The sequence below is a fragment of the Trachymyrmex cornetzi genome, unplaced genomic scaffold, assembly GCF_001594075.2.
Source record: "Trachymyrmex cornetzi isolate Tcor2-1 unplaced genomic scaffold, Tcor1.1 scaffold726, whole genome shotgun sequence".
NCBI classification, from domain to species: Eukaryota; Metazoa; Arthropoda; class Insecta; order Hymenoptera; family Formicidae; genus Trachymyrmex; species Trachymyrmex cornetzi.
This window is the reverse complement of record NW_017300055.1, coordinates 409121-426563: the sequence shown is the minus strand read 5'-3', so window position 1 is coordinate 426563 and position 17443 is coordinate 409121. Positions and strand designations below refer to the sequence as shown.

The 17443-nt window shown below is 34.0% G+C and overlaps 3 protein-coding genes across 6 annotated transcripts in view; 2 read left to right on the top strand and 1 right to left on the bottom strand.

The window, feature by feature from the left end:
* Nucleotides 1–670: 670 nt before the first annotated feature.
* On the top strand, nt 671–4716 carry LOC108767781 (uncharacterized). 4 transcript variants are annotated; one of them, XM_018517815.1, is made up of 3 exons: nt 671–1621; nt 2437–2927; nt 3547–4716. In XM_018517815.1, the coding sequence occupies exon 3, from the start codon at nt 3561–3563 to the stop codon at nt 4251–4253; it is 693 nt and encodes a 230-aa protein (XP_018373317.1). In that variant the 5' UTR covers nt 671–1621; nt 2437–2927; nt 3547–3560; the 3' UTR covers nt 4254–4716. The 4 variants fall into 4 exon arrangements, with proteins under 4 accessions (XP_018373317.1, XP_018373316.1, XP_018373319.1 ...); XM_018517814.1 differs by lacking the exons at nt 671–1621; nt 2437–2927 and adding an exon at nt 3337–3346 and having other exon boundaries at nt 3516–4716; XM_018517817.1 differs by lacking the exons at nt 671–1621; nt 2437–2927 and having other exon boundaries at nt 3374–4287; nt 4524–4716.
* Nucleotides 4308–4716, top strand: LOC108767783 (uncharacterized). The gene has a single exon (XM_018517820.1). The coding sequence runs from the start codon at nt 4325–4327 to the stop codon at nt 4658–4660; it is 336 nt and encodes a 111-aa protein (XP_018373322.1). The 5' UTR covers nt 4308–4324; the 3' UTR covers nt 4661–4716.
* A 3946-nt stretch (nt 4717–8662) lies between these two features.
* LOC108767793 (frizzled-9) overlaps nt 8663–17443 on the bottom strand; it is a 16659-nt gene continuing 7878 nt past the window's right edge. Inside the window, exons 2-6 of the mRNA XM_018517842.1 lie at nt 13001–13214; nt 11676–11863; nt 10869–11153; nt 10382–10586; nt 8663–9697 (exon numbers count right to left, since the gene is read on the bottom strand). Of these exons, the coding sequence (XP_018373344.1) occupies nt 9135–9697; nt 10382–10586; nt 10869–11153; nt 11676–11863; nt 13001–13214 (1455 nt within the window). The 3' untranslated portion in view covers nt 8663–9134. The remainder of the gene's footprint in view (nt 9698–10381; nt 10587–10868; nt 11154–11675; nt 11864–13000; nt 13215–17443) is intronic.

Here is a 17443-nt window from a genome sequence, read left to right as displayed (position 1 = left end):
CACAGTTCTAATTCTACAACCTGTCGACGATACAATTGGTGATCATCAGGAGATACCTCTGGATTTGTTGTATGAAAACGATAAAGGTAACAAGAGACGGAAGATCATTATTGATCTTTGATCCTTGTACTTTGTGCCTTATATATGCAAATATAGAGGGGGAGGGGGGGGGGCAGGGGAAAAAACAATGTTTTTGTGAGTCATAGGAAGATGCTGCTTTGCACAATGGTAATGAAGAAAAATGTACTTGAAGGATGTTTCAAGATGGCGCAAGATTACCAGATATATAATTGTCAATATCACATATGATGTGATAATACATATGCTGATGTCTTTCGATTGGCAAGATGTAATTTCATCTGAATCCGTACAAAGTTCGCACGAGACTTCTGCAAGGATGCGCCGAGCATACGGACCGTATGAATTTGCAAATTTCGGGATGAAATAAATTTAAAAATACGAAATTTAAACATTTAATTATCAACACAAAAGGCTAAAGATAATACTTCAGTAATTTACCAATTTCAGAATTTGAAGCTCACAGGAGTCATTCAAGGATTTATAAATATTTAAAAATCTAAAAAGCCAAAGAGTTTTAGATAATGCTTTTCAAATTACTTTGTTTTCATCATTAATTTAATTATAATGGAATTATTTTATTGCAATTTGCTGCATATAGGTTCAAAATTTTTATTTTGTAGAAGAAATTTCAACAATTTATCCATTATGGAACTACCTTGTATCAAATGAAGTTAGAGATACTTTATGAAAAATCTAAGTAATAATAAGTCTGACGTTTCCTAACTTGAAAAGAGAAAAAGACACATTATTTTTAGAAGACATTGATTTTAAAAGTTTTTGAAAAGAGAGGGGGGGGAGAGAGAGAGAGAGAAGTATATAATATTTCATTAAAATAATACACATAATTCATTACAAGACATAATAATTCATTGCAATTGTCAATATATAGGTTTCTAACAGGTCTTTTCATCTTTTAGTTAGACCATCTATGGGAGGTATATAGTGAGAATGACAAAATACTACAAATAGTAGGGAGGGAAAGATCAAATACTACTTTGTTTTTTCACAGAAAGCTGTTATTTGAATCACGACGTTTGTTATACATAAAATATGTTCTAGTCATGGAATGAGTAGGATGGTTCAGTCATTTAAAACAATATAATGTGATATGTCATGTTTCTATAGGAACAGGAAATATATGAAAATTGATATACTAGTTGGAAAGAGGAAATGATGCAAAATATTATAGTTCAACTCAGTGGAAAGTTCTTAGCAAGTTATGTTGCTAAAATATATTTTTAACAAGGACTTGATCTCTTAAAGAGATAACTTTAGGTTTTGCAACAAAGAGAGCAAAATTGAAAAATACAATTTTCCTGAAGAGGATGAAAATTACGAAGTTTGGCATAGATTATATGGATTCGTTCAGTCTAATATTACAGACCGAAATAAGGATTTCGAGCTTTAATAGAATTTTAATAGAATTAATTAGAAAGAAGATGAAATAATTAGTGATATAATTAAAAGGAAGATAACAATAGCATGCGACTCGATAAAATGTACTAATTTATTAAGAAAGATGTACGGAACAGTGATAAAGGTAAGCAGCAACTGCTGAATTTGCCAGGTAACGGTTTAAAAAAAAATCTTTTGTCATCCTTTTTTCATCGTTTAATTATTGAACGTTGAGAAATTAACGTCGATTTTTTTAAACTACTTAATTATTCAGTATTAAAAGATTAACAGTATCGGCTTCCTTAAAAATTTACTAGATCTCATTGTGAAATATTTAATTCAAATTATCCCGGCTAACGCTAAATAGTCATAGAAAGTTTAATTCGTATTCTTAGTGTGCCGAATATGCCGGAACAGTAAAAGAATTGTCACAGAATGTGCAAACGTCGAGATTGTTTTTACTTTCCGTAAATATTTCGGAACATTCCGCAATACTGTTGGAATATTTTTCTGAGATAGGAACTTTTTATGAATATTTCAAGAATATTTAGCGTTGGCTGGGATTTAACATTTACGAAGATAATTAAAAATTTGAAGTGAAAATTAATTTTATATCGATTTTTTAAATATACGTTTCTAGATTGGATTTGTTGAATTAATTAAGTCATTAACTAGATAAATCAAAATTCAAATCGATTCCAATTCTATTTTGCTATAGTATGTTTGTTATACTTAGCATTTGGTAAATCTAGACTCATATATTTTAACATATCTTTAATAAAATATATTTATGTTTTTCTTTTTTCTATGTTTTATAAATATACATTTATGGCTCTTGAGTAGTCATCTATGGTAGTGATTACTCAAAAGCCTTAAGAATTTTAGAAGAGAGTAATGCTTGTGTATAAAGTGGTCCTCTGTTTCTCAATATCGTCATAAACAGTCTTATACTTTTTTTAGCCTGAAGATGCTGGATTCCGTTTCCTCTCTTGCTTGTGAGATTTTATTGTTATCGACCAAAGAACCTTCAACGTGAGTTATCCGTTTCTTTAAAATTTTTCCTATTAACGGAGTGTTTTAGAGACGTACAAAAGTGTTCAACCATGTAACGATCTACTGTCGACCTTCGAATTTGATGCTGGTCTCCAAATACTTGCTCGACTGCGCAAACGTACCAATTTGGTGTTCAATTTCTCTTGCCGTTGGCTGCCTTCGAAATCTTGAAAATTTTTCATCTCTAGGCATACGAAACTTGCGTTATATGTAATTTACCGTTTGTTAAATCAGCATTCTTGATCAACTAGGATTTCGTCGCAAAAGAAGATCATCGTGGATGTACAATGCAAAATAGAATATTGTCATAGGAATTGTAAGAAGTCAGTTTTTTTCAACAGTGCTGGTGCGAAATGTGCAGATTCTAGAAAATCGGCATATCCTTCTTTCTAAAAAAAGTAAGTAATTTTTTGTTTATAGTTACACGGTCCTGACAACTCTATTAGCATACTAATAATTTGTTAAACAAATTAATACAAGAATAATCAAATACAAGTTTTTATTGTTTCAGTCTAAATTACAATAAAAATATACACAAAGGCGAAACATAACAATATATAATTGAAAATATAAAGAACGGCTTAAATAATTAAAAATTAAAATTCAAAAAAGAGCTATGACCCAAAAGACAATTATATATAATCTATACGCAAACTATGAAAACAAATAGTTATAACTTAATACCGCATAAGAATATGAACATCGTTTCAAAATTCTTCATTATTAAATAATACCGCAATAAAAATGTATAAATGTGTTTCTCATTTTTTTTTAAAGGAGAGGCATCATTTTATCATAAAAAAGTTGTCATCGCTGAGTTAATTTTTTAAACAAATTGTTAGTATACTAAGATTTTCAGGACGGCATAATTAAGTATTATCGCGAAGTCATAAATTAATGCATCACAAAATTATCATAGAATTTTATTGTTTAAAAATATAATCGCGTAACGAAAAAAAGGTCATTGCGGGATTTCATCGTAAAAGAGGATTATCACGGGATAGAACTTTGTTGCAGAAGAGGATCACATCATGGGATTCTGTCACAGAAGAGGATCATCACGGGATTTCGTTATACAAGATCATCGTAGAATTCTCATTGCTGAAGAGGACCATCGTGAAAGATCATCACAGAACTTTATCACAGAAAGGATCATCGCGGGATTTCATCGCATAAGATCATTGTGGGACCATGATGCAGAAGAGGATCACATCATGGAATTCTGTCGCAGAAGAGGATCATCACGGAAGATCATCGCAGAGGGATCATCACGGAAGATCATCGCAGAGGGATCATCACGGAAGATCATCGCAGAGGGATCATCACGGAAGATCATCGCAAAAGAGGATCATCACGGAAGATCATCGCAGACCAGAATCATCACGGAAGATCATCGCAGAAGATCATCGTGGGATTTTGTTCTAGAAGAGGATTACATCGTAGGATTCTGTCGCAGAAGATCATCACGGGATTTCCTCATACAAGATCATCGTAGAATTCCATTGCAGAGGAGAACCATTGTGAAAGATCATCACAGAACTTTATCACAAAAAGGATCATCGCGGGATTTTATCGTAGATCATCGTGGGACCTTGATGCAGAAGAGAATCACATCATGGAATTCTGTCGCAAGAGGATCATCACGGGATTTCATCATACAAGATCATAGAATTCCATTGCAGAAGAGAACCATCGTGAAAGATCATCACAGAACTTTATCATAAAAAGGATCATTGCAAGATTTCATCGCAGAGGAGGGTCATCGTGGGATTTTGTTACAGAAGAGGATCATATTATGGGATTTTGTCGCAGAAGATCATCGTGGGACCTTGAAGCAGAAGAGAATCACATCATGGGATTCTGTCTCAGAAGAGGATCATCACGGGATTTCATCATAGAAGATCATCGTAGAATTTCATTGCAGAAGAGGACCATCGTGAAAGATCATCACAGAATTTTATCACAAAAAGGACCATCGCGGGAAATCGCAGAAGATCATCGTGGGACCTTATTGCAGAAAAGGATCATTGTAGGACTTTGTTGCAGAAGAGGATCATATCATGGAACTCTCGTAGAAAAAAATCTATGGAATTTTGTCGTAGAAGAGGAACATCGTGGAACCTTATCGTAGAAGATTATTTTGGAATCTTATCACAAAGAGACTCACATCATGGGATTGTCGCAGAAGAGGATCATCGTGATACTTTGTCACAGAAAAAAATTAGTAAAATTTTATAGTAAAAGAAGATCACCACAAAACTTCGTTGCAGAAGAAAATTATGAGATTTTATTACAGAAGAGGATCATCAGATTTTGTCACAGAAGAGAATTATCTAAAAGATCCTGATTAATCATGTCTCGATTGCACATTCAATCACAGAGGCTATATGCTGGAGCTTTCTAGTTTTAAAAGCAATGAGTGGCTCGTGTCCAATCGAACCATGTCCAATCAGTGCCACTCGAATCATTACGGGACTCTGTCGTAGAAGAAAACTATCATGGAATTTCCATCGTGGAAGAAGATCATCGTAGAAGAGGATCTTATTGCAGAAGAGAATCATCGTGACTGTCGTAGGAGGATTATTATGAAATTCTATCTCAGAAGAGAATCATCGCAGAATTTCATTTCGGAAGAGGATTATTGCACGACTTTGTCACAAAAGAATCAATATCGTTCTACATTGCAGATGGGAATTGTTGTGGAACTATGTTATAAACGCAAGGTCATCTCAGTATTTTATTACAAAGAAGATTATTGTTGAATTGATCACAAAACAATTATTATGAAACTGTTATACATATATGTCATATAATATACTTATTGGGTGCGTTCAAGGAGATGTTATTAGCATTGTTTGTATCATACTATCCTTGTTTTACGTCTAATGAACGATGAAGATAGAATGACGTAAATAGCGCTAATAAAGTCTCCCCGAGCGCACTTATTATGTCATGTATGAGTCATTTGATCTTTGTCTTTTTTTTTATAAAACTACACTTCATTTTGAAATAAAATCGTGATAAGACTTTATTAGCGTACAAGAAAGTGCAAAACTACGTCAAAGAATCAACGTGAGTTTTGAAGAAGAGAATTATTTTGAATATACATATATTGTAGAAGAATTTGCAAAAACAGGTTATTCGACTTTGTCAAAAATTGTAGTATTGTAGACGAAGATTACTATACCACTTTGTTGCAAAATAGAATGATATTTAAATAGAAATCATAAGAATTTTAACATTCAATAAAGTTTTGATGAAATCAGAATCCTTGGCATCATTGACATGATTAATTTCGTGGATATTAAATTTGTTGTTATAATCAAATTTTATTTTAAATCGAGATTTCCAACAAACATCAATATCGTGAAATTTAGACTTTAGACCTGTAATTATTATAGAATTAGTATTGTCGATATTATTGAGTCTAACAATGAGCCTTTTGTGGAACTTACAATAAGTTTAAACTAGCAAGCTGAGGGTTCAATCTGGTAGTCGAAACGTGTAATTTCGTAGTATTCATATGTATTTATATCTATGGTACCCATTATTATTTCTTAGTATTTATACATATGTGTATATTTATATCTATAGTACCCATTGTTTTTTCTAATCAATTACATGGTTTATGTTTGAAACTAGACTGTTTTCTTTATTTTTATTTCTATTTTTATTTAATTTACTTGCGATAAATGATCAATGTGATTGATTCTTATTTTGTCCTTTATTTATTGTTATTTAATTTTAACATTATTTATTATAAAAATTAAACTTTATATTTACACATTTTATATATAAATTTGTTATACAAAATGTCACGCAAATTTAGAATATAATACTTTTTGAACAGTTAAATAGATATACTTTTTACAATTAGTTCTCAAGAAAACATTTTCAGCTATGATTGTCTTTCTTACCAAAACAAAATCTTTCAACAGCACAGGAAAAATATATTTATAAAATTAGGTTAGTAGTACAAGGCTCAATTAGAATAACTAAAAATAAAATGATGAGTTATAAGTCAGAGCTATGTGTAAGTGTCAGTGTTAAATTATTAAACCAATAAAACGTGTATAACATATAATATAATAACAAATGTTTCCCTTTATTGGATCATTCTCAATGTTTAACAAATTCAATTATCCATAATTATTAAAACCAGTATAGTGTAAGTGTAATAGAACGCCAGTTAAACATAAAATTTAAGATATGACAATTTGAAACGTTGCAAAAACGCTCTCACTAATTGTAAGTGCAATTTGTTCGCAAATCTTGTTAAAGATGTAATTGAAAGCTTCGGACGAAAACTGTCTTAAGTGAATGGTCGTTCATAACGTAAAAATCAAATACAATATAAAAATAGTATACGAAACTACGTTTATATTAGATAACAACTTAGCCAATCTATAATTGCTAATCCCAAGGAGCACAATGAGAAAGTTTTTACAACTCCGTAAGACGTTTGTACAACTCACATATCGGAAAATTATACGACAAAATAGTTAATGTTGATTATACAACTATTTGAAGTTTTTATAGCATTCATACGACTTTGTACGAATTAGTCATTATATGATATTCTTTTTAAGATTTTGTATCGTTTATACAACTTACTTAACAAAATTACCTTTTTAAAAAAGGGTAAAAAGAGGTGCTAAGTGTGCACGAACTTCCCGTAAAAAACTGTTACATAAACTGAAAAAACCGTTACATAAATAATATAATTCAAGTGGTAATTTATTGTTAATTTTTTATTATAAATTACCCCTCAGTAGTACATATGCATGTATTAAAAAAAAATAAAATAAAATTTTTAAATTGCGCCAGTTGCAAAAAGAATATATATTTTATTGCAACATATAAAATTTAATTAACGAGACAAAGTGATACGTACCTTTGTCTTTCTATTCAAGAGTCTTTTATATTTGCAATGGAATACAACATTTAATCTCAAAAAATTAAAGACGAAGCATCACAAAATTAGAAAATTTTATTAAAATAACAAAATTTTTTATGTAAAAAACTTGGCGCTGCTAGACCTCAAAATATAATAAGGTGATCATCAAATAATACCGAATAATAAAAATAATAAAGAGATTTAAAACAGAAAATGAAAATGTCTGGACAGAAACTGTCCAGACATGCGTGCAATTATAGCTCAGGGTTAGCGTGTTAGATTATCTCCTCATAAGTCTTAGGTTCAAATCCCGTCGAAACTGCATTCGTTTTCATAAATATGTATATGCGTATAAATGTTCGGCGTATATCTCAAATGCGATAAATATTAAGATGTAAATATGAAGAAAAATATTATTTTTGATAAAAAATATTTAATTTTGATAATTATTGACGAAAGTTTTGTATTAACATCTATACATGATCTTTAAGATGATTATTGAGACATTATTCTATGACTATTAACGGTTTGTTGTAATACAGTTGTATATTACAAGTTTTAATGTGATTAATAAGATGTTAGAAATCAGTCGTATAGGTTTCTCACTTAGTTATAAACATTTCAACGACGTTATTACCTGCACTTTTAAGTTACAGTACGGTTGTAAAAGAAGTTACAAAGTTTTTAAGAAAGTATAAATATTTCTGTAACTGTTATGCCACTAGATTGTGCTCCTTGGGATTGTTGGCCAACATTCTGTTAATTGATATTAGGCCAATACTGATTGCCAAAGTTGCAACTGGCGCAGTATTTGCTCAGTACATACATTATTGGCATTGCGCCGCTACTGCGTCGCTTGATAATAGTTAAAAAATGTACATATAAATGATTGGCGTTTATTAAAATTGTATTCATTGGTATATTCATCGAAATAAGCTTTCATTGTTATTAGAAAATGTGTTTAATGACTATTTTAATTATTATAATCAAGGATTAAAATATACATTCGAAGTAGACATTATTTTTACAATATGTACAACATAGGGAGGGTCCCGTTAGCGCAGTGTGATAGCAAACATTCACTCATATTGGCCGGTGCCTAGTAATCTTTCACTTCTTTACCAATGGCAGCTTTACATTCACCAGATTTAACAGTTGAGGATCGCTGTTATTGGTGTATTCTTTTAGCTCATCCAATCAGAATTTTAGATCTAGAAGAATATACCAATAGCAGCGAACGCTCACTCAACTGTTGAGTCTGCTGAATGCGCCCATTGAGAATATTTTATTTTAAATCAGCCAATTAGTGATATGCATTATCGGAACGTTACACTAAGGGTGAAGTCCCATGAAGCGTATCGCGTAACCGCGTAACCAATCAATAACCAGTAAAACACGAAATCACAACAGCGGATCGCTTCTGATTGGTTACGCGGTTACGCGATAAATACACCTGGGACTCCAGCCTAACATATATACAGGTGTCCCGCAATTTTTTACCAAGTGCTTTTGTGTAAATAGAGCGGACTAAACTAAGTCAAAAAGTCCTCTACCATTTTGCAATTTACAAAAATCGCAATTTCTACACACGCATGCACGTGCGTGCGCACAATGTTGAGAAAGTGTCTAAAATACTTAAAACACATCCGCAAGATTTGAAACTTCAACGTTTCTTAAATGTCGCATTGATAAAACAGATCCAAGGTCATCAAGCGATATTGTCGTCCTGCTTGAAGCCTTGAAAAGGGCTTTGTATTCTGGCGGATTTGTTGGGTGCAACGAGTAGTCTGCTCCAAGCACGGCAGGTCTTACCGGACCATACCCACATGCCGGAGGTGACGCCGACCACGAGGGACAGAAAGAGTCTTAGAAGGGCAACTTCGAGACCGGCAGCTCGATATACCGGGCCTGGGGTGCAATTCTGCGTCGCGCGGCAGTCCAACGCGGCCAACAATGCCAATTTTCGCCATCGCGGCCTTACCGAGGCCTCCTGCAGTACACAGACAAGGCCACCCAGTGCCGGCAACGCGTACAACAGCGCGAAGATACCTAGCCGCATCATCAGGCGTTCCAGTTTCATTGCGCTGCGTCCAGCGCAGCGCACGGCCCTCCGTACGCGCACCAGTGCGCCTCCAGCAACGCTACCAAACACGCAGCCCAACAATAGCAGCATGGCGTGCGGCAACACTTCTAACCACAGTGCCGACTCGTCTGAGATCTGGCACAATCCGGTTAATTCGTCTGCCACCACGTTACGCGACAATAGACTTCCTATATGAAGAAAGACATATTCATGATTCATACTAGAGAAATCATAAATGTAAAAACTATAACTACAAATAAAAAACCTATAACTGAAATAGACCAAAAAGAAAATAACGTATAGCAGTAGTAATGAGAAGAGTGTGTGCGTGTGTAAGGATCGGACCATATTAGTTCTATACCATATATATGTCTGAGAATCTTAGAGTCAGAGCCATCTAGATCTATAAAGAAGTCTTCTGTGACTCCTTCTAACAATAAGTCAATATGGATTACGAAATTTTTTCATATATACGAAATGCGGGATTTGAACTTGCGATCTATCGGTTACAAATTCGTCGCTCTTACACGGAGCCACACAACATTCCAAAAGAATGTATAAATACAAATAAAAGAGTGTCACAATTAAAAATCGAATTAAATATTGATGTTGCATAATTAACACATTCAATGCCGGATAATTTGTTTGTCTTTCCGGCGACGTCGGAATAAAATTTTGTTTACAATTAATACATTTGTTAATTTATATTATTACTTTAATATTAACAATATTTATAAAATTAGAAATATTTTTTATAAGTTTGATGTGTTTTTTTATGTTTAGTAGCGTCAGTCAGCCGTCGGTTACCGATGACCCGCACGGCATTTAATGTGAACAGATTTTAGACCTATATGATGTAGGCATAAAGTTACCTCCTGTGAAAAATATTGGAAGAATCCACGCGGCTGCATGAAGATAGGGCGCGATGTCATAAAGAGCTTCGCTGCTCCACTCATTCCTGGCGCTTAGTAGCCAGCAACCACACAGCACTGCCCACCACATATTGCTGGCTAATCCCAGATAATACCTGACCAGCCACCAAATTGTACAAGGAATGCTCTTCAGAGCATCGCGAACCTATTCATAATTTCATAGAAAAACAGGTAGTTATCCAACGGATATTTACAAGTATTCGCATGTGCAAGATCCCACGGACGTCTTAGACAACATCAATCATATTCTGCTAGCAAATTATGCAATTTCTGCTAAAAAAAATCTGTTTTGGAATAACTATTTGGAATTATATTTCTTCTCTTACATTGGAGTTAGTTTGTACTTTTAATCAAGTCTTCTTTAATTAACAACTAAATATGAATTATAAAGGATCGCATTATTTACTAGAAGAATCTATTTACTTACTGGAATGTAACTCGGCCCATCAATCTGACTGACGCAGCTAAGATTGTCAGCTCCAACCGCAGCACGGACAATGTAAGCCATAGAAAGGAGATTATAGCAGAGCGCCAGAAAGACTATCGGTCTCTCAGGATAACGAAATCTAGACGGCTCAACCCAGAAGGTTAACAGAGTGAAAAGCGTCGACAGGAAGCATAACCATGCCCAGCCAGTCATCCAACGTTCGGCGAATTTTTTGTCTTCTGCGCGATAATATGCGTCGGTACCACAACGTGGTGCGCAAGAAATCTGCAGAATAATGAAAAAAAAATATACAGAGCGTTCAAATTTAATTTATAATTCGATAATTATGTTATATACAAAAAATAAAAGAAATAACAGTGCGCGCGTTTGTGTGTGTGAATTATATTATTTTTTAACATAGTCTCCTTTGTTTTTAGATAAATTTTTTTCGGTCCTCTTTGAAGGCTTTTTTTACTCCATTTATTTATATACATTATCCGACGATATTATATAAAATATATATAAAATTAAGCCTTCAAAGAGGGCCGAAAAAAGTTTGCCTTTAATGAAGAGTTCTTTACAAGTGTTCAAGATTGAATTAGCCTACAGCTAAAAGATTTTAGAACTATAAAAACTATAAAACTATAAAAAGATGTCTTTTTAGTATTTTGTGTTGTCTTGGTATATTTATAATTTATACTGCTGTTATTTTTACTTTTTATACAATTATTAAATTATAATTTAAATTTGAATACTTCTCCTATCTATACAATTTTTGCTTTCTCTTATTTATTTGCTTATTCTAACCATTTCCATTTCGGATATCTGCACAAAATGAGGTGGACACTGATAATGCTGTTGCTGCTGTTGCAATCTTATAGATATTTGTGGTGGTCGTTCGTACATCACCGGCCATTGTTGCTGAACGGTTGGTAGTGTTAGTGAACTAGTGTTGTCCAACGTTTCATCCGGCGGCTGCACGCACAATGTATTTCCTACATATGCAATATAGGGAGAATACAGTTATTTTAACATATAATTTAATTACCATATATATTTATATTTAGCATTACATGATTTAAACGTATTAAGATTTGTAATTGCCGATGAGATTTTCTAAGAAATTTTTGTATAAATAATTGAAAATGTCAGATTTTGTAAATTTTGCTATTCAAAATTAGAATTTGCTATTCAAATTTGAATTTCTGATTTTGGTTTCCCGCATACAATAAGTTTATCAAAAATACATATTCAAAAATACAATGTCCTTGTTACAAATTTTATAAGCAGTAAAATTACAGACATGCAGGATTTGCTCGTTATCTGATAAAAATATGACAAAGTTTGCTAACAAAAATATGACAATAGATTGATATAAAAAATCAAACAGACTGCAATACAGTTTGACGCCACTCAAATCAGAAATCAAAACCAGTTAAAACCAGTTTTTGTGAAGTTTGTTACGAATTTTATCGACAAAATGCCAGCAAAAGTTAATATGTTAGAATCTGTTAACACTAAAAGGACTGAAGCAGCCAATTTGGTTCCTTGAAAGTCAAATTACTATAACTTTCTCCAACTTTGTTTCCATTTGATATCGTTTTGTGACGTTTCATCATTTTTCATGTTAATTTTGATAAAAAGATTTTCAATTGTGTGTATAAAATGGCTGAATTTTTATTTAGGAAATTTAATTGAAAATCCAACGCTCCTTGGAAAAGGGAATATAGAGCAGTTTCTAATATTGTATATAGCAGAAATAAAACGTTATTTCTTAAACTTTTTTGTTAATAAATTTTTAACAAAGATAATGGACGACAACTAAAACCTCTTGGAGGTCACTCAGATTCATGACTTTGACAACATATGTCAGGGTCATCGGAGAGATATCCTCCAGTTAATATCAATTTACTGGGTGTATCCAGTAGTGCAATCACTCCCTAAACGATTAAGTAGCAATTTAATGATTGGTTGGATCTAAAAGTAAGAATTAATCACATTCGACTACTTAATCGCTGAGCGATTGTGCTATTAGATGCATCTACTGTAAATTCTGCTCAAATTTTACAGATCGTCGATACCTTTGCTTACTAAGACATTTATTGATGATTCAAAGCCAAGTGAGTACTTACCACGATCAAGGAAGCGATTACAATCCAACAAGTGCGGCCACGGCAACGCGAGACTGGTTAAGGCCGGTTCGCAGTCTCTTCTTACGGAAAGGCACAGAGACTTGCAAGCCGGTATGGCTACATATTCCGAGCAGACTGGGGCGAAGACGGCGCATAAGAAGAGCCTAAGATGTTTTGAACAGTTGTAGTGGACCAGTGGCATGAAGGTCGCCAGCTGCAAATGCACGTGTCAAGTAAGTGCACGTGAATTTCACGTGACATATTGTACTCCATTGTATTTCCTTTACAAAATATTTTAACATTTTAAGTAATTTTGTATACATTCCTCTGTTCTCTAAACGTGAAGCAAAACCTGTAACGAAGATGGAGAGCGAGAGGGTAATGCACCTAAGCAGGCGGAGAGGAGACGCCTCGCTTCCATGAAATATAACGAGCGGTGGGCATCAGGGGTAATTATCCCGCCCATTCTTCCCGCCTGAATCTCGATAGATCCCTCGCACGTCTGAGGCCCATCGGGACCATTCTCTGCTATCTCTCTCCTGCCCTTTTCCTTCCCCCTCTAGATTCATCCATTACGAGAGAAGCCCGACGCTCTTCTCTTTTACGGTGCTCCCCAAATTATAGCCTCATGAAATTACGTGGTAACCCATAACGACAAAGCCCTCCAGCTTGCCCTGCATCGCGCCTTTCTCTCTGGATTCTCTTCTCACCCATCAAGGTGGACCAGCCAAGAACAGCTCAGAGTGAAAGAATGAGAGAAAGAAAAAGAGAGAAAGAGAGAAACTTCTCATCCGGAGATCGCATGCAATCGTTTTCACTTCTCGCACTACGTGCGACGGATATCGATAATCAATATAGTGAGGAAGTCATTTGACATGATCTTGATTCTCCCATAGCATTAATAAAATGTAAAAAATTAATTAATGTCCCGTTTTTTAAAAATCTACATTCATTATAAGAGCGAAAAAAAAAAAAACTTTAATATCTTGAAACGCAAGATCCGAAATGAATATATCCAATAAAATTTCAAAAAAGTCTTAAAAAGTACTCAAAGAGAGAGCTATCTATGTGAACATGGAAAAAAATGAATAAAAATAAAACTATTATAAAAAGTAGGGGTTCTATTTAAGAAATTGAAGGTAACCTTCACGTGATCTTCAAGCAACTATTCGAGGTCAAACTAATGACACCATCTTATGTCTCCCTCAAAGCCATACAACTTTTGTCTGAAACATTTTTTTCTAAGATCAAAAATAAAAAAGTTACTTGGGATGGGACATTAAAATGGGACATCCTGTATATGGACAAGATGACGTTGCATCATCGGATTACGTGAATAAATATAATACTAATTTTATAGAACTAAAGATTGAAAGCTTAAAAAAATGTATTCAACTGTAATTTACGTGTTTAGCAAAGACTCAGAATGGTAAACAGAGCAGTAAGTGTATCTAACGGTAGATGCCGGGATCTTGCAAAAAAAGGCATTGCAATAGATAGGGACAAATGTATGCGTTTGAAACAAAACGATAATGCAAGCAGAAAGAAAGGTTTCTCTCTGATACAAGAAATGAAAGATTTCACTATTATCAACATTTTTGATTTGAAATTAGAAAAGTTTGTAGGGTAAGGTGGTACACAATTTCAAATATGGTGCAATTTTGAGCGAAATAAAATTTAAATCCAATTTTCTAAGTTAAACTTTTTTTACTAATATAATCTTTCTATGAGATTATAGGCTGTATTATCGAGGATATATTTATAGAGGATTAAGTATGTAATAGCCGTAAGGGCTCTGATACGTGATGAGAGAGCATAATTGAATTTCGAGAGAGAAACTCGAGAATAAACTGTGTGAGAATAAACTGTAAGGAAACAGTCGGAAACAGTCTCAACGCAAGTTAATAATCGGAAACAGTCCGAGTATGAATTTTGAATTGGAAGCAGTTCAAGCGCGAGTTATTAACAATTAGAAACAATTTGGTCGATTTTATGGGATGATTAATTCATTTTAATTGATCATCTCAAATATCTCTTGAACAGTGCATTTTAAGGAAAAATGCTTCAAAAATTTTATACGAATATGTAATGAAAAATGGGGAAAAATTCAATTCCATTTGAAAAATTCAAAGTGACTTTGCCCTGATCTTGACAATGCCACCTAAGATCAAACCAATGGTTTTATGTCCTCCTTGAAGTCAAAACTTTTGTCTGAAACATTTCTCCCTAAAATGCACTGTTCAAAAGATATTTGAGACGGTTAATAAAAATGAGACACTCTATATAGGCGAAAGTGCAAAATTCTTGATAATAAATGCTTTTGTTCTTCAATTTATAATTAAAGTGTCTCAGACTCATCTAACATCTTCAAGCTACGTCTCAATGTGCCCTTTCGTGACAAGTTTCAGCTCTTCTACGCGGAACTGAGAATCGAAACAATTGAAATTACGTTACTCTCTATACGTGTAATCAGTTTCTTTTTGTAATCTCAGCTTTCGCCTCGGTTACCTCAAACTCGGAGAAGCGAAAGAAGGAGCGCGATGCCGACGAAGAAATCTGAGCGGACCGGTTCGTTCATAATTTAGCATTCTTCTCCTCTGGGAATGATCAGAAAAAGATGGAGTAGGAATTGTAGGAAACGGCACATCCTACTCCTTCCACCCTCTCTCTCTCTCTCTCTCCCCCGCTCCCGTGTACAAGTCTCTTCGGAGCATTTCCGAAGCGGCTTGACAGACAACTCGCGGATAGAAAAAGAAACGAATAAATGCGGACAGTCGCAGAATCGATTTACTTCTTATTGTGGATCGCTCCTTTTCTTTCCATGCTTTTGTCTTTACGCGGTCCGCTCGTTCCGCCTTGATCGAGTCATTGTGAGACTCTTTGTGAGGCAGCATGTATATATTTATGCGACGTAACGTGAAATCATTGGGATGTAATGTCAAGCTTGAAGGGAGGAAAGAGGGATATTTTTTGCGAGAGGGTGCAATCGGACTCGCTTTCGGAAGCTAGATTATAAGTTTTTCTGCACTACCCGTCTCTGCGTGGAAAATAAACTACCATTATATCCCGTAAACACGCTTCCAAACTGTAAACTTTAACATGAATTTTTAGAAAATGAATAAATTTATGAGTAGAGCGTATCACCTTTTAACAAAAGTGTTGAGATCGTGTGTAGACAAGAACGCCAGTATCCAATTGTCTGTTTCGTGTAAGGATGAATATAGAAGTCGTGCTTATGCCTTTAGACTCATATATTACAGACCGCGTAAATATTTTGTGCAAATAAAAAATTTGAATTTTTTCTTTGTTTTCTTTGACGTTAAGTTTAATGAGTATACATATGTATATATACAGATTTTACTTTTAAAATAAATTTTTCCGTGTTTTATACATATATGTAATACTACTATATTGCGGGGTGATCCCGATTGACCACGGCTCGATTGGACACCACCAATCACAGCGACCGGACTTAGGAGCTTTGTAGTCTCAAACGCTGTGAGTGGCTCGTGTCCAATTGAGCCGTGTCCAACTGAGTGCCACCCCTATATTGCTAACGCAGCATCTTTTTGAGAGTGGGGGATGTGCCAAGATAGTGAGATAGAAAATCGACTTCTCGCTTTCACAATTCGTGTACTTGGAATGCGCATGCATGGGGGAACGTATGAGCGCGCACTCATGGCATGTGTATGTAGAGGTTAGATATTATAAAGTATAATTAAAAGAAATACCAAGTTTAACAAGATCGCGGCATTATTTTCTTTTTTTTAACTAGTACTTTTATATAAACCAAATAACACCTAATATAACGAAATGTTTAGATCTTATTACATTATGTTATATTAATAAACAATATTAAATATTCGCAATAAAAACTAGCGTTGGCTTGTATGCTCATTTAAATATTGGATTTATTTTAGAAGCCATTACTTTATCGTATAATTAACATTAATTTCTATGTCTTTATGTTTCAAACTTTCTTTGTCTTTATGTTTCAAATCTTTATTTTCAAATGCTAAAGGACTGAAAAACTTCATTCAGTAGAAGCGACACTTATCGGCAGACACAGTAATATTTTTTATGCATTCGGGGAGACGTTATTATCGCTACTTCTGTCATTCTATCTTTGTTGTTTATTAGACGTAAAACAAGGATAGAATGACACAAATAGCGCTAATAGTGTCTCCCTGAACGTACCTTTTATGTCTTGCAATTAATGACTTTCGCATAACGCTGCATAATGTGATATTAATGAAGCAGTAAACCGCAAGAACCTGTAGGAGTTTCTTAAATAAAAAAATATAAATTTTTGAAACATCAAAATTGTGATTAAGTATTTTATAAATATTAAAAATACATGCAATATTTAATTACAAAATATTTTTAAAAAAGAGATTCCAAGGGAAGGTCTATGGTCCCCATGCCCTCCCCCCCCCCCCCCCC

What these genes read in the sequence shown, in the direction of transcription:
- LOC108767781 (XM_018517815.1), top strand. Translation starts at nt 3,561, where the DNA reads ATGGGATTCTGTCACAGAAGAGGATCATCACGGGATTTCGTTATACAA.
- LOC108767783 (XM_018517820.1), top strand. Translation starts at nt 4,325, where the DNA reads ATGGGATTTTGTCGCAGAAGATCATCGTGGGACCTTGAAGCAGAAGAG.